This window comes from Salmo salar, chromosome ssa24, assembly GCF_905237065.1.
Source record: "Salmo salar chromosome ssa24, Ssal_v3.1, whole genome shotgun sequence".
In the NCBI taxonomy this organism is placed as follows: Eukaryota; Metazoa; Chordata; class Actinopteri; order Salmoniformes; family Salmonidae; genus Salmo; species Salmo salar.
Genome location: NC_059465.1, coordinates 19,651,905 through 19,674,369, shown reverse-complemented (window position 1 = coordinate 19,674,369; position 22,465 = coordinate 19,651,905). Strand labels below are relative to the sequence as shown.

The 22,465-nt window shown below is 43.7% G+C and overlaps 1 protein-coding gene and 1 long non-coding RNA gene across 7 annotated transcripts in view; one reads left to right on the top strand and one right to left on the bottom strand.

Moving 5' to 3' along the window:
• The first annotated feature begins 2,471 nt into the window (after positions 1-2,471).
• On the top strand, positions 2,472-3,668 carry LOC123730412 (uncharacterized). Its single transcript, XR_006761811.1, has 2 exons — positions 2,472-2,896; positions 2,994-3,668. It is a non-coding gene; the product is annotated as an uncharacterized lncRNA (long non-coding RNA).
• Positions 3,669-15,213: 11,545 nt separating this feature from the next.
• Positions 15,214-22,465, bottom strand: part of LOC106585608 (vinexin) — a 53,941-nt gene continuing 46,689 nt past the window's right edge. For 2 of the 6 annotated variants that reach the window (XM_014172014.2, XM_014172012.2), the window contains exons 14-20: positions 22,195-22,256; positions 20,346-20,392; positions 19,942-20,056; positions 19,720-19,845; positions 17,361-17,947; positions 17,115-17,221; positions 15,214-16,933 (exon numbers count right to left, since the gene is read on the bottom strand). In XM_014172014.2, the coding sequence (XP_014027489.2) occupies positions 16,872-16,933; positions 17,115-17,221; positions 17,361-17,947; positions 19,720-19,845; positions 19,942-20,056; positions 20,346-20,392; positions 22,195-22,256 (1,106 nt within the window). In that variant the 3' untranslated portion in view covers positions 15,214-16,871. The remainder of the gene's footprint in view (positions 16,934-17,114; positions 17,222-17,360; positions 17,948-19,719; positions 19,846-19,941; positions 20,057-20,345; positions 20,393-22,194; positions 22,257-22,465) is intronic. The other 4 variants (XR_001323991.2, XR_001323992.2, XM_014172015.2 and 1 more) reach the window with 4 other exon arrangements.

The following is a 22,465-nucleotide window of genomic DNA, read 5'->3' as shown; positions in this document are numbered from 1 at the left end:
TGTGTCAGTCAATCCAGAACATTTTTTTTAAATCCATCAAGTGCTATGATGTAACTGGCTCTCATGAGGACCGCCACAGGAAAGGAAGACCCAGAGTTACCTCTGCTGCAGAGGATAAGTTCATTAGAGTTACCAGCCTCAGAAATTGCAGCCCAAATAAATGCTTCACTGAGTTCTAGTAACAGATACATCTGAACATCAACTGTTCAGAAGAGACTGCGTGAATCAGACCTTCATGGTCAAAATGCTGCAAAGAAACTACTAAAGAACACCAAAAAGAGGAGACTTACTTGGCCCAAGAAACACGAGCAATGGACATTAGATCAGTGGAGATCTGTCCATTGGTCTGATGAGTCCCATTGTTAGAATTTTGGTTCCAACAGCCGTATCTTTGTGAGACGCAGAGTAGGTGAACGGATGATATCTGCATGTGTAGATCTACCGTGAAGCATGGAAGAGCAGGTGTGGGTGTGCTTTGTCAGTGATTTATATATACTGCTCAAAAAAATAAAGGGAACACTTAAACAACACATCCTAGATCTGAATGAAAGAAATAATCTTATTAAATACTTTTTTCTTTACATAGTTGAATGTGCTGACAACAAAATCAAACAAAAATAATCAATGGAAATCCAATTTATCAACCCATGGAGGTCTGGATTTGGAGTCACACTCAAAATTAAAGTGGAAAACCACACTACAGGCTGATCCAACTTTGATGTAATGTCCTTAAAACAAGTCAAAATGAGGCTCAGTAGTGTGTGTGGCCTCCACGTGCCTGTATGATCTCCCTACAACGCCTGGGCATGCTCCTGATGAGGTGGCGGATGGTCTCCTGAGGGATCTCCTCCCAGACCTGGACTAAAGCATCCGCCAACTCCTGGACAGTCAGTGGTGCAACGTTGCGTTGGTGGATGGAGCGAGACATGATGTCCAAGATGTGCTCAATTGGATTCAGGTCTGGGGAACGGGCGGGCCAGTCCATAGCATCAATGCCTTCCTCTTGCAGGAACTGCTGACACACTCCAGCCACATGAGGTCTAGCATTGTCTTGCATTAGGAGGAACCCAGGGCCAACCGCACCAGCATATGGTGTCACAAGGGGTCTGAGGATCTCATCTCGGTACCTAATGGCAGTCAGGCTACCTCTGGCGAGCACATGGAGGGCTGTGCGTCCCCCAAAGAAATGCCACCTCACACCATGACTGACCCACCGCCAAACCGGTCATGCTGGAGGATGTTGCAGGCAGCAGAACGTTCTCCACGGCGTCTCCAGACTCTGTCACGTCTGTCACGTGCTCAGTGTGAACCTGCTTTCATCTGTGAAGAGCACAGGGCGCCAGTGGCGAATTTGCCAATCTTGGTGTTCTCTGGCAAATTCCAAACGTCCTGCACGGTGTTGGGCTGTAAGCACAACCCCACCTGTGGACGTCGGGCCCTCATACCACCCTCATGGAGTCTGTTTCTGACCGTTTGAGCAGACACATGCACATTTGTGGCATGCTGGAGGTCATGTTGCAGGGCTCTGGCAGTGCTCCTCCTGCTCCTCCTTGCACAAAGGTGGAGGTAGCGGTCCTGCTGCTGGGTTGTTGCCCTCCTACGGCCTCTTCCACGTCTCCTGATGTACTGGCCTGTCTCTCCTCTCCTGCTCTGGAGACTACGCTGACAGACACAGCAAACGTTCTTGCCACAGCTCGCATTGATGTGCCATCCTGGATGAGCTGCACTACCTGAGCCACTTGTGTGGGTTGTAGACTCCGTCTCATGCTACCACTAGAGTGAAAGCACCGCCAGCATTCAAAAGTGACCAAAACATCAGCCAGGAAGCATAGGAACTGAGAAGTGGTCTGTGGTCCCCACCTGCAGAACCACTCCTTTATTGGGGGGGTCTTGCTAATTGCCTATAATTTCCACCTGTTGTCTATTCCATTTGCACAACAGCATGTGACATTTTTTGTCAATCAGTGTTGCTTCCTAAGTGGACAGTTTGATTTCACAGAAGTGTGATTGACTTGGAGTTACATTGTGTTGTTTAAGTGTTCCCTTTATTTTTTTGAGCAGTGTATAATTCAAGGCACACTTAACCTGCATGGCTACCACAGCATTCATCTGGTTTGCACTTAGTGGGACTATAATTTATTTTTCAACAGAACAATGACCCAACACACCTCCAGGCTGTGTAAGGGCTATTTGACCAAGAAGGAGAGTGATGGAGTGCTGCATCAGATGAGCAGGGGTCTCATTTACAAAACTGTGCGGAGGATTCACGTCAAAAGGTAGTGTACGGACAAAACACAGAAAGTGCTTATGCACAAAAATATTCTGATTTATAACAGCACGCACGTCCCACGCAGGTTTCCCTTTATAAATCACAATCAACATGAAATGTGGGGCACGTGAGCGAGTGTCTTGTCCCACCCTTTTAACGCCCATAGTTGCCTATAAATAGTCAGTGAAACGCCCCTAATTAATATTCACCCATACTGACTGCACGAAGACAGTGACGGCAAATCCCGACAGAAAGGCTAAAAAAAAAAAAATTCACCCAGTGTGAAATGGAAGTTCTTGTAGGGGAGGTTGAAGCAAGAAAAAAATGTTGTTGGACACAGTGTGGGCATTACAAATGCCAAAAAGGCATTAGTGGCAGCATGTGGCGGACGCTGTGAATGCTGCTGGCTCAGAAGGTCGGACCCTCTCAGAAATAAAAAAAAGACGTGGTCCGACACAAAAGTGGAGGCCAAAAGGCACATAGCCTTACACAGGCAAAGGGTTTGTGCCACGGGCGGGGGAAAGGGGACACCGGAGCTTGCCAGTGTTATAGGGGAATCCCTCCTGAGTGGAGTAGCGACGGAGGTGGAGGGGGACACGGACATGCAAGACGCACGGGATGATGCAAGTATGTAATTAGTATTCCCTCGTTAGAAAAGGGTAAACCAAATGCATTCAAGTTGTTTAAACATGTACAAACAATTTACATTTTCTATTGTTTTTAGCCGCTGCGTGTTCCAGCGGGGTCGGTGGTGCTGAGCAGGAGCTGATTGCGCCCAGCCCCAGTGTCTCCACTGCACCTCGTGCATCACAACCCTCCAGCGGCTGTGTCCTCACAGATGCAGTCCTCCAAACGCAAAGAGACACCATCGACGCTATTAACGAGGTTGCCAAGGAGTTGATGTGGGACAAGCACGGCTTGGTTTCTGCGGGTGCTTCTCTGTAAAGCTGGGCCCACTACAGCACAGAGATCCAAAAGAACAGATCTTGATAATCGGAACCGGCTCATAAGCCACTCCTCATCATTGGCCAGTAAATCTTGCTGGTCTCTGAAAATTCGCTCTCTCCGAATTCTTCCATTCAAATATTCCAACAGTGCCAAAGCAACCATTGTGCGTCATTGCGCATTGTAATTGCATGCCTTTTTATAACCATCCATTTGATTGCCAAAGCTACCCAATTGCGTAACACCTTCAAGTGTGGTAATTACCCTGATTGTAACTGACAATGACAAGGCCATTATCACATTGACAGTTCTGCGCAACGAACATGTGATAACAATATATGAAACTGTACACTCGTATGTGCCCGACTGAGGCATCGAAAACGGCATCAGTTTAAACATAATTTGTCTTACTGTTCACCTTATTATTTATGAGAATAAATGTCATAACATGCAAGTATTGTTTAATAATTACAGAGCCATTTACATATGATTCCTGATTAAACTGTACAACATATTTGAGTGGTTATTTAGCAAAAACAGATATCTCCGTTTGTATTTAATATCCTAAATCATGTTTTTTTTTTGTGCACGCCAGGGAACTCTTCATATATAATACGTGAGAGGTAATATTTCAATTTTTTTATACAATGGTATCAATTTCAAAGAGTTTCTCGAGTTTCATCCTTCTGCCATCAGAGTCGCAGTTTCTCATTTCCCCAGGTTATGTGCGTACATATGGGTCAAAGTGTCCGTGGAGGACAGCACATTCTCTCGTCAAGTTCGTTTTTTATAAATCCCAAAGTTTGCTTAGAAAGTGGCATACGCTTTCTTTTGTGCCTACACAACGTTTATGAATTACTCCACAATCACCCAACCTTAACTCAATTGAGACGGTTTGGGATGAGTTGGACCACAGAGTGAAGGAAAAGCAGGCTAGCCATACTTAACCAGCATGGCTACCACAGCATTCTGCAGCAATAAGCCATCCCATCTGGTTTGAACTTAGTGGGACTATCATGTGTTTTCAACAGGACAATGACCCAACACACCTCCAGGCTGTGTAAGGGCTATTTGACCAAGGAGACTGATGGTGCTGCATCAGATGACCTGGACTCCACAAAAACCCAATTGAGAGGGTTTGGTATGAGTTGGACCACAGAGTGAAGGAAAAGAAGCCAACAAGTGCTCAGCATATGTGGGTACTCCTTCAAGACTGTTGGAAAAGCATTCCAGGTGAAGCTGGTTGAGAGAATACCAAGAGAATGCAAAGCTGTCTTCAAGGCAAAGGGTGGCTACTTTGAATGATCTCAAATATAAAATATATTTTGATTTGTTTAACACTTTTTTTAGTTACTACATGATTCCATATGTGTTATTTCATAATGTTGATGTCTTCACTATTATTCTACATCGTAGAAAATAGTAAAAATAAAGAAAGACCCTTGAATGAGTAGGTGTGTCCAAACTTTTGACTGGTACTGTATATATAATATATAATACAAGATTTTAAATTCTGTAAAATGACATTCAGCAGCAAAAGATTTTCAATAGATATTTTTTATTCATCAAAAAATATATTCATTGGAATATAATATTGGAATGGAATTTAAATAATAGCATTAACATTGTAATATAACATTTAATAACAATAACTTCACTAATTAATTTAGTGCAACATTGATGTGGCAACTCTCTTATGCTCTGCTATTGCCCAATTCTAATTAGTACATAGGTCACAAATAAAGTTGCCCACATTAAAATTGGAGCACAACTCATGAGCCCTTCTCCTGCACTGCTCACACCTAATCCAGTCCCCACCTGTGACTGAAAACGGGGAGAGATGCCAATTGAAAAGCTCTCTCTTAAACGTAGCAAGCTATCTAGCTATATGACATAAAATTCTGTGTAAAACAGCTAAAAGGCTATGAAGTCACATTAACTCTAAAGCTATCAGTCACTAGTGGAAACATTTACAACTGCAATTAAGTTACATTATCTTTTTAATGTATTTTACATCAGACGATCTGGTAGTTAAGGTTGCTAGCTAGCACTCCTAGCAGCTTATGCTAGCTGGCTAGCATTTACTGCTAGTGAATTTGCTAGCTAGCAAGTTAGCATAAACTAGCGCTAACTGGGCTAGTCATAGTCTAAATGACAGGTAGAAACACATTCACAACCATAAAGAGGCAACTAGCCCCCAGCAGCCTGTTACCCCCTAGTAAGTGGGGGCGAGTTGCCCCCATTACACTCATCCAACAAACACTGCGTGCACAATTATTAGGCAAGTGAGTATTCTGATCTTGTCATTGTTTTTATTTACATTTTCGAACTCCAAACCATATAAACTTGAATGCTTATTGGATTTAATCATTTTCAGGTGATATGTATTTGTGTAATGAGGGAGGGTGTGGCGAAAGTGAATAACACCTTATATCAAGGTGTGCATAATTATTAGGCAGCCTCATTACCTCAGGTAAAATGGGCCAAAAAATTAATTTAACTGACACTGAAAAACCAAAAATGTAAAATGCCTTTCAGACGGATGCGACACTCTTTAAATAGCTAAACTATTGAGGTGTGACCACCAGACATTCAAACGTTCTGTTGCGAATAGTCAACTGGGGCGCAAAAAACGCATGGGGAAGAAAAGGCGCAAATTAACTGCAAAAGACTTGAGAAGAATTAAACGTCAAACTACCAGGAACCCATTATCCTCCAGTGCCACCGTATTCCAGAACTGCAACCTACCTGGAGTGTTCAGAAGTACAAGGTGTCAAGTGCTCAGAGACATGGTCAAGGTCAAGGAGACTGAAACAAGACCACCACTGAATAAGATTCACAAGTTGAAGCGTCAAGATTGGGCAAAGAAATACCTGAAGACAGATTTTTCAAAGGTTTTATGGACAGATTAAATGAAAGTGACTCTTGATGGACCAAATGGATGGGCCCGTGGCTGGATCAGTAATGGACACAGGGCACCACTTTGAGTCAGGTGCCAGCAAGGTGAAGGAGGGGTACTGGTATGGGCTGCTATCATTGAGGATGAGGTAGTTGGACCTTTTCGGGTTGAAGATGGACTGAAACTCAACTCCCAAACCTACTGCCAGTTTCTGGAAGATTCTTTCGTCAAACAGTGGTACAGGAAGAAGTCCTCAGCATTCTAGAAGGCCATGATCTTTATGCAGGACAATGCTCCATCACATGCATCCAAGTAGTCCACTGCTTGGCTAGCCAGCAAGGGCCTCAAAGATGCCTGAATCATGACCTGGCCCCCTTCCTCACCTGACTTAAATCCTATTGAGAACTTGTGGGCCCTTCTCAAACGTGAGATTTACAGTGATGGAAGACAATACACCTTTTTGAACAGCATTTGGGAGGCTGTGGTTGCTGCTTCAGCGAACATTGATCAAGAAACTGACAGACTCCATGGATGGAAGGCTCATGGCAGTTATTGAAAATAAGGGTGGCTATATTGGTCACTGAATATTTTTGAAAGGCCAAAAATGTTATATAATTGTCATTTTGTGTTACTTATCTGTTACACTTACTCTAAAAATTGAGAATAAACAAGTGAGTTGAGAGAAATTATTTTTGTAATTTAGTTGCCTAATACTTCTGCACACTAATAGTTGCCTAATAATTGTGCACATTTATATATTTCCCTGAGAAAGACAAAACTCACTTTTCCTTTGTTAAACATTCAGGTTTGAGGTTCAATAACATTTTGGATTGACTGAGAGCATTGTGTTTGTTCAACAATAAAATGAATCCCGAGGAATACAATTTGCCTAATAATTGTGCACGCAGTGTATTACTATTTTACAAGTGGATTATTTATCTTAAAGCTTGTCTACTTGTATATTAAAAAAATATTATAGATCTAACTTCACTGGAATGTATATTCAAAATTTCAAAAAATTGGATCAATTAACCACAAAATCGTTGTTGAAATTTTTCCAAAAGTAGTGATGACACATAGGACATTTTTAGTTGAGCAAGAGCAGTGGCAGCCAGGGAAAGTGTTGGGGAAATAATTACGTGACATCTTGTGGTCTTACTATGAATTACAGAGGGGGGGAGTTACCCCATGGTGCTAGTTACCCCCTAGTACACTAAACATTACACAATAAATTCATCAATGAGAGGTTTGGAAGGAATCAGTGGCTAACTGCAAGAGTTGTATTGGTCACATACACATGTTTAGCAGATGTTATTGCGGGTGTAGTGAAATACTTGTGTTTCTAGCTCCAACAGTGCAATAATATGTAACAATTCCACAACAATACACACAATACTCCCGAGTGGCGCAGTGGTCTAAGGCACTGCATCTCAGTGCAAGAGGCGTCACTACAGTCCCTGGTTCGGCTGTATCACATCCGGCTGTGATTGAGAGTCCCACAGGGCGGCGCACAATTGGCCCATGGTTGTTCGGGGTTTGGCCGGGGTAGGCCGTCATTGTAAATAAGAATTTGTTCTTAACTGAATTGCCAAGTTAAATAAAGGTTAAAAAAGATATACATATATATATATATATAAAAAATGAGACAAAAAAAATGCACACAATACACAATACACACATCTAAAGTATAGGAATGGAATTAAGAATGTATAAATATTTGGAAGAGCAATGTCGGAGCGGCTTAGACTAAAATACAGTAGAATAGAAAACGGTATATACATATGAGATGAGTAATGCAAAATATGTAAACAATTATTAAAGTGTCTAGTGTTGCATTATTAAAGTGGCAGGTGATTTCAAGTCTGTGTATATAGGCAGCAGCCTCTAATGTGCTAGTGATGGCAATTTAACAGTCTGATGGCCTTGAGATAGAAGCTGTTTTTCAGTCTCTCGGTCCCAGCTTTGATGCACCTGTACTGACCTCACCTTCTGGATGATAGCAGGGTGAACAGGCAGTGGCTCAGGTGGTTGTTGTCCTGGAAGGATGGTAGTTTGCACCCCCAGTGATCCTTTCGGCAGACTGCACCACCCTCTGGAGAGCCCTGCGGTTGCGGGCAGTGCAGATGCCGTACCAGGCGGTGATACCACCCGACAGGATGCTCTCAATTGTGCATCTGTAAAAGTTTGTGAGGGTTTTAGGTGCCACGCCAAATTTCTTCAGCCTCCTGAGGTTCTTCACCACACTGTCTGTGTGGGTGGACCATTTCAGTTTGTCAGTGATGTATACGCTGAGGCTCATGCCTGCTCAAGCTTTCCCCCTTCTCCACTGCGGTCCCGTCGATGTGGATAGGGTGGTGCTCCCTCTACTGTTTCCTGAAGTCCACGATCAGCCCCTTTGTTTTGTTGACGTTGAGTGAGAGGTTATTTTCCTGGCACCACACTCCCAGGGCCCTCACCTCCTCCCTGTAGGCTGTCTCGTCATTGTTGGTAATCAGGCCTAGTACTGTTGTGTTGTCTGCAAACTTGATGATTGAGTTGGAGGTGTGCTTGGCCACGCCGTCATGGGTGAACAGGGAGTACAGGAGGGGGCTGAGCGCGCACCCTTGTGGGGCCCCAGTGTTGAGGATCAGCGCGAAGTGGAGGTGTTGTTTCCTACCTTTACCACCTAGGGGATGACCCATCAGGAAGTCCAGGACCCAATTGCACAGGGCGGGGTTCAGACCCAGGGCCTCAAACTTAATGATGAGTTTGTAGGGTACTATGGTGTTGAATGCTGAGCTATAGGCAATGAATAGCGTTCTTACATAGGCATTCCTCTTGTCCAGATCGGATAGGGCAGTGTGCAGTGCGACGGCGATTGCATTGTCTGTGAATATATTGGGGCGGTAAGCAAATTGAAGTGGGTCTAGGGGTGTGAGGTAAGGTAGAGGTGATATGATCCTTAACTAGTCTCTCAAAGCACTTCATGATGACAGAGGTGAGTGCTACGGGGCGATAGTAATTTAGTTCAGTTACCTTTGCTATCTTGGGTACAGGAACAATGGTGGCCATCTTGAAGCATGTGGGGACAACAGACTGGGATAGGGAGCGATTGAATATGACTGTTAACACTCCAGCCAGCTGGTCTGCGCATGCTCTGAAGGGCTAGGGATGCTCTCTGGACCGGCAGCCTTGTGAGTGTTAACACGCTTAAATGTCTTACTCAGGTCGGCCACAGAGAAGGAGAGCCCACAGTCCTTAGTAGCTGGCCGCGTTGGTGGCACTGTGTTATCCTCAAAGCAGGCGAATTAAAGGTGTTTAGCTTGTCCGAAAGCAAGACATACGTCTCGTGTCTGCCACATACGTCTCGTGTCTGAGCCGTTGAAATGCAAATCCACTTTGTCTCTATACTGACGTTTTGACTGTTTGATTGCCTTACGGAGGGAATAACTACACGGTTTGTATTCAGCAATATTCCCAGTCACCTTACCATGGTTAAATGCAGTGGTTTGCGCTTTCAGTTTGTGCGAATGCTGCCATCTATCCACGGTTTCTGGTTTGGGTAGATTTGAATAGTCACCGTGGGAACAACATCTCCTATATATTTCCTGATAAACTCAGTCACCGTATCTGTGTATTTGTTGATATTATTCTCAGAGGCTACCCAGAACATATCTCAGTCCATGTGATCAAAACAATCTTGAAGCATGGATTCCGATTGGTCAGACCACCATTGAATATTCCCTAGCACAGGTACTTCCTGTTTGAGTTTCTGCCAATAGAAAGGGAGGAGTAACTGGCTTCATCAATAAGTGCATCGAGGACGTCGTCCCTACAGTGACTGTACGTACATACCCCAACCAGAAGCCAAGGATTACAGGAAACATTCACACTGAGCTAAAGGGCAGAGCTGCCGCTTTCAAGGTGCAGGACTCTAACCCGGAAGCTTACAAGAAATACTGCTATGCCCTGCGACAAACCATCAAACAGGCAAAGCGTCAATACAGGGCTAAGATTGAATCATACTACACCGGCTCCGACACTCGTCTTATGTGGCAGGGCTTGCAAACTATTACAGACTACAAAGGGAAGCACAGCCACGAGCTGCCCAGATGAGCTAAATCACTTCTATGCTTGCTTTGAGGCAAGCAACACCGATGCATGCAATGAGAGCATCAGCTGTTCTGGACGACTGTGTGCTCACGCTCTCCATAGCCAACGTGAGTAAGACCTTTAAACAGGTCAACACACACAAGGCTGCGGGGCCAGACGGATTACCAGGACGTGTGCTCTGGGCATGTGCTGACCAACTGGCAGGTGTCTTCACTGACATTTTCAACATGTCCCTGATTGAGTCTGTAATACCAACATGATTCAAGCAGACCACCATAGTCCCTGTGCCCAAGAACACAAAGGAAACCTGCCTAAATGACTACAGACCTGTAGCACTCACGTCCGTAGCCATGAAGTGCTTTGAAAGGCTGGTAATGGCTCACATCAACACCATTATCTCAGAAACCCTAGACCCACTCCAATTTGCATACCGCCCAAACAGATCCACAGATGATGCAATCTATATTGCACTCCCCCTGCCCTTTCCCACCTGGACAAAAGGAACACTTATGTGAGAATGCTATTCATTGACCTCAGCTCAGCGTTCAACACCATAGTCCCCTCAAAGCTCATCACTAAGCTAAGGATCCTGGGACTAAACACCTCCCTCTGCAACTGGATACTGGACTTCCTGACGGGCCGCCCCCAGGTGGTGAGGGTAGGTAGAAACACATCTGCCACCCAGGGGTGCTTGCTCAGTCCCCTCCTGTACTCCCTGTTCACCCACGACTGCATGGCCAGGCACAACTCCAACACCATCATTAAGTTTGCAGACAACACAACAGTGGTAGGCCTGATCACCGACAACAACGAGACAGCCTATAGGCTCCCCCCCAACCCATCTTTTACGCTGCTGCTTCTCTCTGTTTATCATATATGCGCAGTCATTTTAACTATACATTCATGTACATATGTACATACTACCTCAATTGGCCCGACCAACCAGCGCTCCCGCACATTGGCTAACCAGGCTATCTGCATTTTGTCCCGCCATCCACCACCCGTCAACACTTCTTTATGCTACTGCAACTCTCTGTTCATCATATATGCATAGTCACTTTAACCATATCTACATGTACATACTACCTCAATCAGCCTGACTAACCGGTGTCTGTATGTAGCCTCGCTAGTGTATATAGCCTCGCTACTGTTTTTCACTGTCTTTTTACTGTTGTTTTTATTTCTTTACTTGGCTATTGTTCACCTAATACCTTTTTTGCACTATTGGTTAAAGCCTGTAAGTAAGCATTTCACTGTAAGGTGAACCTGTTGTATTCAGGGCACGTGACAAATAAACTTTGATTTGATTTGAAAATGGAGTCGTGATCAGATTTGCCGAAGGGATGGTGGGGGAGGGCCTTGTAGGCATTTCGAAAAGTTGAGTGGCAGTGGTCCAATGTTTTCTCTGAGCGAATGTTACAGTCAATGTGTTGGTAGAACTTTGGTAGCGTTTTCCTCAGATTACCTTTGTTAAAATCCCTGGCTACAATAAATGCGGCTTCAGGATATGTGGTTTCCAGTTTGTAGTTCTTTGAGGGCTGTCGTGGTATCAGTTTGAGGGGGAATATACACGGCTGTGACTATGACCGAAGAGAATTCTCTTGGGAGGTAATATGTTCGGAATTTGATTATGAGGTACTCTAGGTCAGGTGAACAAAAGGACTTGAGTTTCTGTATGTTATCACAATCACACCATGAGTAGTTAATCATGAAACAAACACCTCCGCCCTTCTTGTTCCCGGAGAGATCTTTATTCCTGTCTGCGCGATGAACTGGAGCCCAACTGGCTGTACGGACACAAACAGTATATCCCGACAGAGCCATGTTTCCGTGAAGCAGAGTATGTAACAATCCCTGATGTCGCTCTGGAAGGAGATTCTTGCCCTGAGCTCGTCTACTTTATTATCCAGAGACTGAATATTAGCAAGTAATATACTCAGAAGCAGTGGATGGTGTGCGTGCCTCCTGAGTCGGACTAGAAGTTTACTCCAAATACCTCTTCTCTGCCAGCGGTGTTTTGGATCAGCCTCTGGAATAGTTACATTTCCCTGGGGTGTACAAACAAAGGATCCAATTCGGGAAATTCGTATTCCTGGTTGTAATGCTGCTAATGCTGGTGAGTTACCGCCGCTCTGATATCCTGAAGTTATTTCAGGTTATATGTAATAATACAAAATCATTTCTGGGCTAAGAATGTAAGAAATAACACTTACAAAAAAAATGGTGCAAAGTTGCTTAGGAGCTAGAAGCACGGCTGCCCTATCTGTCGGCGCCATCTCACCATCAATCACTAGCCTGCTATTCAGTGGAGTGGGTTTGTGGTCCAAGTCTGGGTTTAAGGGTCTCTTTTCTAAGCTTAAAAGGATAAACATTCAACATCATGGGCCATCAAAGGTTGAATACATTGGCCACGCTGTCAATCCAGCATGACTTCTGCAGTGTTCAAAACAACTGGAAACTCGGAACTGGGAAATCTCAGACTTCAGTGAGTTCAAGACAACTGGGAACTCAGAAAAAAACAAGCTCCGACTGGGAAAATATGGTCATCTAACTCGGAATTCCAAGTCAGGAACTCGGGCCTCTTTTCTACAGCTCCAACCTGAAGATCACTGACTTCATGATTTGACCTTGTTTTTTTCAGAGATCCCAGTTGTCTTGAAAGCACCATAAATCCCGGGATTGCCAGACTTTGATTACAAAGTTTCATGACAGAAATTGCCCACGAAGGACCGCCGCAACACCTTCCAGTTCAAGTGAGTACAGGACAACAAGGTGAGTCAAAAATGTATTGTATGCTGCTGCATAAATGATGCAATATGCCAGGGAGACATGTATACTGTAGATAAGAATGTAATACTAAGTGGGTGTAGTAAACTGTTAGTAGCCCATATGCCTCACCCTAATCATTTGATGCACATGTAGCCTTTAAAGAAATGTAATCATTGAATATTGTAAGAGCTTTTGTTGTCTGCTTATATGCCTTCTTTATTTATCCTACGGTTCTGACTTGGTATACAGGGAGAATAATGTAAGAACGGCCAATGTTCTGAATTCTGTCGCTGTACCTTTCAAAAGTGCTGAGCAAATAGTTATATTGACTACGTCCATCCTAGCTCGCTCATTTATGTCGAAATTACGGATTGCCTCTTATTCGCTTGTCGTCCCCTTATGCCATAGTTTGTACATCTCAATTGTCAACAGAAACAACATTTATTTGAGTAAGTCAGCCATATCAGCTATGTTTTTTAAAAGGCAGTAAATGAGGCTGAATGAACTGTTTCGCTGCCACACAAGGCTCTGAAGATAGCCAGGTGTGGCAGTGTTACTGTAAGGATTCACTCCATGGTGCTGAAAAGAAAGCTCTGCTGTTGGGACAGCTTTATGTAGGCCCTGTGGGCACCGTTTGTCACCGTTATAGTGCAATTAATATATTGTTTAGTGTTGTGTAGCGGCTTTGCTGGCACGCATCTAAAAACATTTTTTGTGGTTTGCCCCAACAAGATTTACATGCAAAACCACCACTGAAAACAGCATTTGCAATCAATGCATGTAGGCTTAATCAACTAATGGACATTAATGGCAACAAAGGCTGCAAACCCCGTGTGGCTCAGCTGGTAGCACATGGCACTTGCAACGGCAGGGTTGTGGGTGTGTTTCCCACCAGTGAGCAGTATGAACAAATATGAAAATGTTTGCACTTACTACTTTCTGTAAGTTGCTCTAGATAAGAGTGTCTGCAAAATAACTGAAATGAAAATCACTCAACATGTTTTCAGTGTAGGGCATAAAGTATTCTACATATTTTATCAGAGAATGTCCAACTGTCTTTCACAACTCGAGAAGAGGAAATGGTGCCATAGTCAAGTGCGCCTCTGGGCTCATCATCACACCAGAGATACGGGATATAATGACGAGATGCTTGTGTCTCCATCCTAACAATGGATTCGTTGTCCACAGAGCGAAATGGTGGGCCGTCAAAGTCCCGCCTGTTCCTTTGTTTGGATTGATGGATACATCTCGTTGTTTGAATACGTTTTTCAATATTCTATTATGGGCGTTAACATCAACCACATGTATTCAACGGAGAGTGAGATGTTATGCTAGCCTAATGAATATGCATAGACCGTCTCGAATTTCAACAGGGACAACTCTGATATGAAGTATTTTTTCTCAAAGTTGCCAGGATGTAATGTGCATCACACATATCAATACACCCCTAGCAACCTAACCATTTCAAAACGTATATTATATCAAATAAGTCTCACGTATCAAAATAGCAATTCATTTTTATCTTGACTAGATTTGACACTCTCTCATTGCCCCCCGTACAAAAACGCCTCTCTTGATTAATAATGAATGATCTGCTTAATGTGGACAGATCTTGGGCAGAGTAAACCCTCTCACCTCTTCCTCTCTGGACACACTTTGCAATAAAATAGACAGTCCTCATAGAGATAGATAGAGGACTCATCTTTGTATTTGTGCCTTTATGGCTTCTGTGACAGGAATCTCCATTTTAAAGTAGTAAATGTTATTTTGTTTGAAAAATGCATAAAGCTAATATTGGTGATTTACTACCACCTGCAGTGCTTACTACCACCTGCAGTCCTGAATCAAAACGTGTGTGTCATTAATTTATTGTAACCACTAGATGGCGGTGATATAGCTTAAAGCCGTTGACAAATCATAGGCAACACAATTTGAAGAACACAATGCTCTGATCACTGGCTGATTGTTCCCAGCCCATAGGAATCCCCACCCAGTTGACAACTTTAAAATGGTGGAAGCCCTCAATGGCAATGTCCATGCTAAAACGGGTTATATCCAGCTAAGGTCCTCTATCTATCTGTCTATATATCTCTATGATAGTCCTCCAGTTATGAGCTTCCACGCCATCCTGGGTTTGAACTGTGAACTCATGTTTATGAACTAAATAGAGTTAGGCCTAGGTTAGGCTACTTCACTAATGTCAAACAACTTGGGAATCAATTTGAGTTACACATCAAAACAGTTTTATCATCATTCTGTATGGTTTATTTGAACTACATAGTGTATATCATAGATAATGAGAAATTGCTTGGTATTAAAGGAAATATATTATATTTGTTATCTGATACATAGTTAAAACCCAGTACATTTTGTTGCTAGAAAAGGCGTTTTACAATGGTAAGAATGAACAAAGCAGAGAAACATTTCAGTTGGCAACATCATAATAGGGGTTTATAAAAGTTAATAAATGAAAGGACTGCTTAATTGCTTACCATATATTTTCCATTGGTTACACTTGTACTGTATGCACACCTCTGATTAGCTCTTTTAATTTATATGTAAAAGCACATTTGTTTATAGAAACGGCAGATTATAGAAACAGTAGTAAACAAACAGTTTTCAGTGGAAATTAGCTACCAAATCAAATGTACAGTAGCCCTAGGAATCAATCTACGGGTCAATTTTACTGTTCTGTCCTTCTGAAATGTTTGAACACCATTGTGGGTTTGTTGTAGGATTCTTGTTTTAGAAAAGATCTGTGCTCCAAAGTGAAGCAAATTGAGGCATCTCTTTTTGTTATCCCATGGGTCATGGCCTAAATATGGCAGAGGTTCCACTGAATTGATACAATTGATGTTACTCCACTTCTGTTTTGTCAAGACTTTCCATGTTGCATTCACTTGGGGGTTATGTCAACAGATTTGATAAAGATACCTCCTCTTCTCTTCCATTTTATGCAACTTCCACTTTGACACTCAACACTTCCTGTTCTCAACAGAAATACAAACTGCACAAATGGCTGAATCATTACTTGTGTGCTTTGTTAAATACATAAGTAGCTAACAATAACACACTGAAGGACCTGAATACATTGTCTGCTCTGCTGCATACAGTACTTATACAGGCTTTAACAATTGTTTTTAACAAAACTAAGCAACAAATCTTTGATGGCATTGTTCAAAATAATAGAGTAAGTGATCCCTTCATGTATATTGGACGGTCATATCAGTGTTGTGGTGGAGCCTTGGACACACACAGGACGTTTTTATAGATCTGAAATCAAAGTGGAGGAAGACATTTCAAAGGCAACATTCATGATGTCATTACGTTACAGAGAATGTCACACTAATTATATTCTCTGGCATTTGTGTCTGCGATGGCACTTGGGTGGCAAAGAGGAGCAGGTGCGTGTTAAGGAGAACACTCCGTAAGAGGATAGCAGGAGGTCCATTGCTGTATAAAAGCAGTAGCTTAAATGTACTGAAGGAATGTCATTTGAGTTGTCACCATAATAAATGATTGTAGTCAATAAGGACAAAGTTATTTCTTTACACCTGGAATAGTATCATCATCAGCATTCATTCTATCCGAATCAAGCAGTGTCTGTGAAAACTCCAAGTCTATTCAGTGATGGAACACACATGCTGGGGGTGAGGAGTCAAAACAACACAGTCTTCCAGCCTCCATCGCCACACTGGCCAACAGCTGTGATCACTGGCTGACGTGAACATGCAGACCTGACTTAACCAGGTTGGTGAAAGGGGGAGGACATGGGGTGTTGGGGTCAGGGATTGATCATATGGCTGCTGGAGTGATGTGATGTGCTGGTTAAAGCAAGCTGGTCTAAATTTGTCCACCACCCAAGTGGTTGTGGAGTGGACAGGCAGAGTGAAGCAGTTACACTGGTGTCACATAGTTCCCTGGGAAAGTCCCAAAGGCATGTGTCCTTTTTGACGTACCTAAGGAAAGAGCAGAGCACATAATAAAGTAAAAGGTTGTTCTCTCATACTGTACACTTTACAAATACTGTATGAAAATTAAACCCAGTCATCTGAAGTCATACTTGTAATGTCATGTGATGCCCAATAGAGGGCGCACTTCATTTGTCTTCTGAATGTAAGGTTTGTGAAAATTCCTTACCTACAAACCAGCCATCATCACACTTCTCCATCACTTGTACTATGTCCCCCTCTCTCAGTTCCAGCTCATCTTTGTTCTGTGGTCTGTAGTTGTAAACTGCTTTGTATCTGAGTGAGAGAGCACAGGCCAGGGTTTTGGATTTGATTTTGGGCAAGATTAATAGACTGTGGCAATGAAGAATGAGAGACACTACCTCAATTACGTATTATAAAATCACATTTTGATTGATTCGATTTTTTTACTCACGGTTGGTGCTGCATCACTGTTGAGCCAGCATTGTTGGTCGTTTGTGGTTTGGGGATATTGGTCGGGGCTGCTCCTCCCCTGTGGGCAGATGGTGATATCTGATTGGATGGTGAAACAGCTCTGCCAATGGAGTTGTGCAAAGCCGGGTGTGCTCCTCCCCAGTGGTTGTTCTGGGTGGTGGGGAATGCAGGCCCAGAAGTGGGGTGTGGCCAGGGATTGGGTGCTTTTTTGGATAGTGAGGGCTGGGGGGATGAACGTGAATGGGAAGCTACAGCCCCATGGGGTATGGGTGAGGACGGCTTCAGGGGGGAATATCCTGGTTCAGGGCTGCGGGTGGGGGGGGTCAGACTCAGAGGCGAGCGGGTCAAAGGCGAACAAGGTGAGTGTAGAGGGCGTCCTGGACTCATTGGCTCTGGGGATGTGGGTGACATGGGGCATGCAGGGTAGTCATCAGAGGATGATTTGGTGCGGGGTAACTTGTTAACCTGGACGTAGTTGGTGGGGAAGATGCCACTCCGGCTGGTCCCTGGGATCCGGCCCTCCAGCCACCTGTCATCCACACGCCTGGTCACACAGATCACCTCGCCCTTAGACAAGAGATTGGAGGACAGATATGGTTCAAGACATAAGTATCATTCAGATATCAGGTACAGTAGTCGTCCAGTGTTTCCCCTTTATCAATTTAGTAGTGGTGTCCTACCACTGCTAAACTGTTGCCACTGCTGCAAGAAATGTTATAATGTTTTGTATATATACAGTGCCTTCGAAAAGTATTCAGACCCGTTGATGATTTCCACATTTTATTACCTTACAGCCTTATTCTGAAATGTACTAAATTGTATTTTTCCCTCATCAATCTACACACAATATTGCATAATGACAAAGCAAAAACAGGTTTACATAAGTATTCAGACCCTTTACTCAGTACTTTGTTGAAGCGCCTTTGGCAGCAGTTACAGCATCGTGTCTTCTTGGGTATGACTCTACAAGCTTGGCACACCTGTATTTGGGGCGTTTCTCACATTCCTCTCTGCAGATCCTCTCAAGCTCTGTCAGGTTTGATGGGGAGCATTGCTGCACAGCTATGTTTAGGTCTCTCCAGAGATGTTTGATCGGCTTCAAGTCCGGGCTCTGGCTGGGCCACTCAAGGACATTCAGAGACTTGTCCCAAAGCCACTCCTGCATTGCCTTGGTTGTCTGATTATGGTCATTGTCCTGTTGGAAGGTGAACCTTCGCCCCAGTCATCTTTGCCTCGAACCTGACTAGTCTTCCAGTCACTGCTGCTGAAAAACATCCCCACAGCATGATGCTGCCACCACCATGCTTCACCGTGGGGATGGTGCAAGGTTTCCTCCAAGCGTGACGCTTGGCTTCAGGCTAAAGAGTTCAATCTTGGTTTCATCAGACCAGAGAATCTTGTTTCTCATGGTCTGAGAGTCTTTAGATGCCCTTTGGCAAACTCCAAGCAGGCTGTCATGTGCATTTTACTGAGGAGTGGCTTCCGTCTGGCCACCCTATCATAAAGGCCTGATTGGGAGAGTGCTGCAGAGATGGTTGTCTTTCTGGAAGGTTCTCCCATTTCCACAGAGGAACTCTGGAGCTCTGTCAGAATGACCATCTGGTTCTTTGTCACTTCCCTAACCAAGGCCCTTCTCCCCCGACTGTGCCTCGACACAATCCTGTCTCAGAGCTCTACGGACAATTCCTTTGACCTTATACCTTGTTTTTTTTTCCTGACATGCAGTGCCAACTGTGAGACCTTATATAGACAGGCATGTGCCTTTCCAAATCATGTCCAATCAATTGAATTTACCACAGGTGGACTCCAATCAAGTTGTAGAAACATCTCAAGGATGATCAATGAAAACAGGATGGACCTTTCCTCAACTTTAAGTCTCGTAGCAAAGGGTCTGAATACCTATGTAAACACTGAAAGGTTATTATTATGATTTTTTTAGTGCAAAATTTCAAAAAATCTGTTTTCTCTTTGTCATTATTGGGTATTATGTGTACATTGTTGAGAAAAAATATCAATTTTAGAATAAGGCTGTAACTTAACAAAATGTGATAAAGTCAAGGGGTCTGAATCCTTTCCAAAGGCACTGTATATTTCTGCCGAGACACACTTTTAAATGGATAGTCGTTGGCTCGTTGACTGGAAGTCTATGGGAACCACTACCCTTCCCACCACTGCTTGGGAAGTGGTTTCGTAGGGGAAACTCTGTGTCAATGTTGCAGGGTATCTCAGTGAATTAAACCCATGCAATGTGAGAAATACGGCATAGGTACAATACTGTAAATGATTAAAGATTGAAAATGAGAATCAACGTCCTAAAGAGTACATCGTAGGATGCTCACTTTGCGGAAGGACAGCTCAACAGGCAGGTCTGCATTGAAGGAGAACAGAGCCACTGCCTCTCCATAGTCCAGCACCTGGATTGTTGGAGACTTGATGGGCGTGGGCTTCTCTGTAGGAGGAACAATCTGGGGGCAGAAATGAGAGACGGGTAAGATTCAGAATGACATGTGGAGCACTTCATATAAGATCCATGCTCAGAAGTTCGATGGATTCACACCAACCTCCACATAGGTTGTGGGGAAGATACCGGCTCTTCCATGATGCTCTCCTTCAAACCAGTTGGCGTCTACCTGCCTGTGGATGTAAACTATGTCCCCCTTCTGTAGAGACAGTTCCCTAGGAAGAGGAGAAAAAAAGGTCAAACTATGGCACGATGGACATCTATTAGATTAAAGGAAGAGTTCTGCTTTTTTGTAATCCTCTGTTGGAAGGGTTTGTTTCTAGTAACTCTGTATTAACATTTACGTTATTGGGCTTGCTGAGAAAAACGGTTTAGTACAATTACATTTGGCCGTCCTAAATGTGATATAATTACGATGTGTGCTTCTTTTTACTGACAATATTGTTCAACGGATGTGTGGGAGAGCAAATGGTTTGCAGGCGATCAGTAGGCATTATAACTCACTTGGGTGACTGAGCCTGGAAAGTGAACTTGGCTCGTGCTGCTTTCATCTACATAAACACAAAACAGTTTATCGGCAAGATGGAAAGGAAGTTTGCTTTTCACAAGGGCACAGGCATCTTTCTCCTTACAGTTGTTGATAGTTATAGCAAGATCCTAATCAGGGCAAGTTCAGCTAACAGACAATAAAACAATATACTACATGGCGGCTGGTAGCCTAGTGGTTAGAGCGTTGGACTAGTAACCGAAAGGTTGCAAGATCGAATCCCCAAGGTAAAAATCTGCAATTAACCCACTGTTCCTAGGCCGTCATTGAAAATAAGAATTTGTTCTTAACTGACTTGCCTAGTTAAATAAAGGTAAAAATGAAAAAAAAATATATTAAATGGTCCTGGATGTCCGAGTCCAGCTCAGCCTCAAAACAACTCAGCTCAGAGAGCAGACTCCTGGCCAATGCAACACAGTGATTGGAAGGAATTAAAATCAGTCAAATTATACAAAAGTATAATACCCCTTCAGATTAGTTGATTCAGCAATTTCAGCCAGTCCCGTTGCTGACAAGTGTATAAAAATCGACCACGCCGCCATGCAATCTCCATAGACAAACATTGGCAGTAGAATGGCCCATACTGAAGAGCTCAGTGACTTTCAATGTGGCACTGTCATAGGATGCCACCTTTCCAACAAGTCAGTTTGTAACATTTCTGCCCTGCTAAAGCTGCCCTGGTCAACTGTAAGTGCTGTTATTGTGAAGTGGAAACCTCTAGGAGCAATAATGGCTCAGCCGTGAAGTGGTAGGGCTCACAGAACGGGACTTCCAAGTACTGAAGCAAGTAAAAATCCCCTGTCCTCTGTTGCAACACTCACTACCGAATTCCAAACTGCCTTCCGGAAGCAACGTCAGCACAATCACTGTTTGTCAGGAGCTTCATGAAGTGGGTTGCTGTGGCCAAGGAGCCGCACACAAGCCTAAGATCACCATGCGCAATGCCAACTGTCGGCTAGAGTTGTGTAAAGCTCGCTGCCATTGGACTATGGAGCAATGGAATTACATTCTCTGGAGTGAGGAATCGCACTTCACCATCTGGCAGTCCGATGGACAAATCTGGGTTTGGCAGATGCCAGAAGAACGCTACCTGCCCGAATGCATAGTGCCTGTAAAGTTTGGTGGAGGAGTAATAATGGTATGGGGCTGTTTTTCATGGTTCGGGCTAGGCCCCTTAGTTCCAGTGAAGGGAAATCTTAATGCTACAGCATACAATGGCATTCTAGACGATTCTGTGCTTCCAACTTTGTGTCAACAGTTTGGGGAAGGCCCTTTCCTGTTTCAGCATGACAATTCCCCGTGCTCAAAGCGACGTCCATACAGAAATGGTTTGTCAAGCTCGGTGTGAAAGAATTTGACTGGCCTGCACAGAGCCCTGACCTCAACCCCATTGAACACCTTTGGGATGAATTGGAAGGCCGACTGTGATCCAGGCCTAATCGCCCAACATCAGTGCTCAACCTCACTAATGCTCTTGTGGCTGAACGGAAGCAAGTCCCCGCAGCAATGTTCCAACATTTAGTGGAAAGCCTTCCCAGAAGAGTGAAGGCTGTTATAGCAGCAAAGGGGGTATTATTGCCCATGATTTTGGAATGAGATGTTCAATGAGCAGGTATCCACATACACTACATGGCCAAAAGTATGTTCATAAATACAGATTCCTTACAAAGCACAAAAGCCTACTGCAAGGAACCTCACTCCTCAAATATGATCGCTACTTTTTCCAAAACGTTCTGACATTGTGTACAACACAGTTACCTATAGAGGTTGGATATCCCAATAACCAAGAAAGAGAAATACATTTACCTGCTTCTCCAATCTCTTGGGTGGGAACTCCATGGCTTCAGGTGCAGGGGAGAGGCGTTCTACTGTAGAACAGCATGAGGAGGTGGAGAGAAAAACAGGGGTTAGTGAGGAAACAAGACAGATGGGTCAAACTGGTGTAGGGCATTCCACGGTAACCGAATGGCACTGAGACTCAGATGTTTTATTTAAAATGTATGCCAAACAAAAACCATTGATTTCAAAGTTTAACAAACCATATAACTCTATGCACAAGGACTACACTTAACCATTT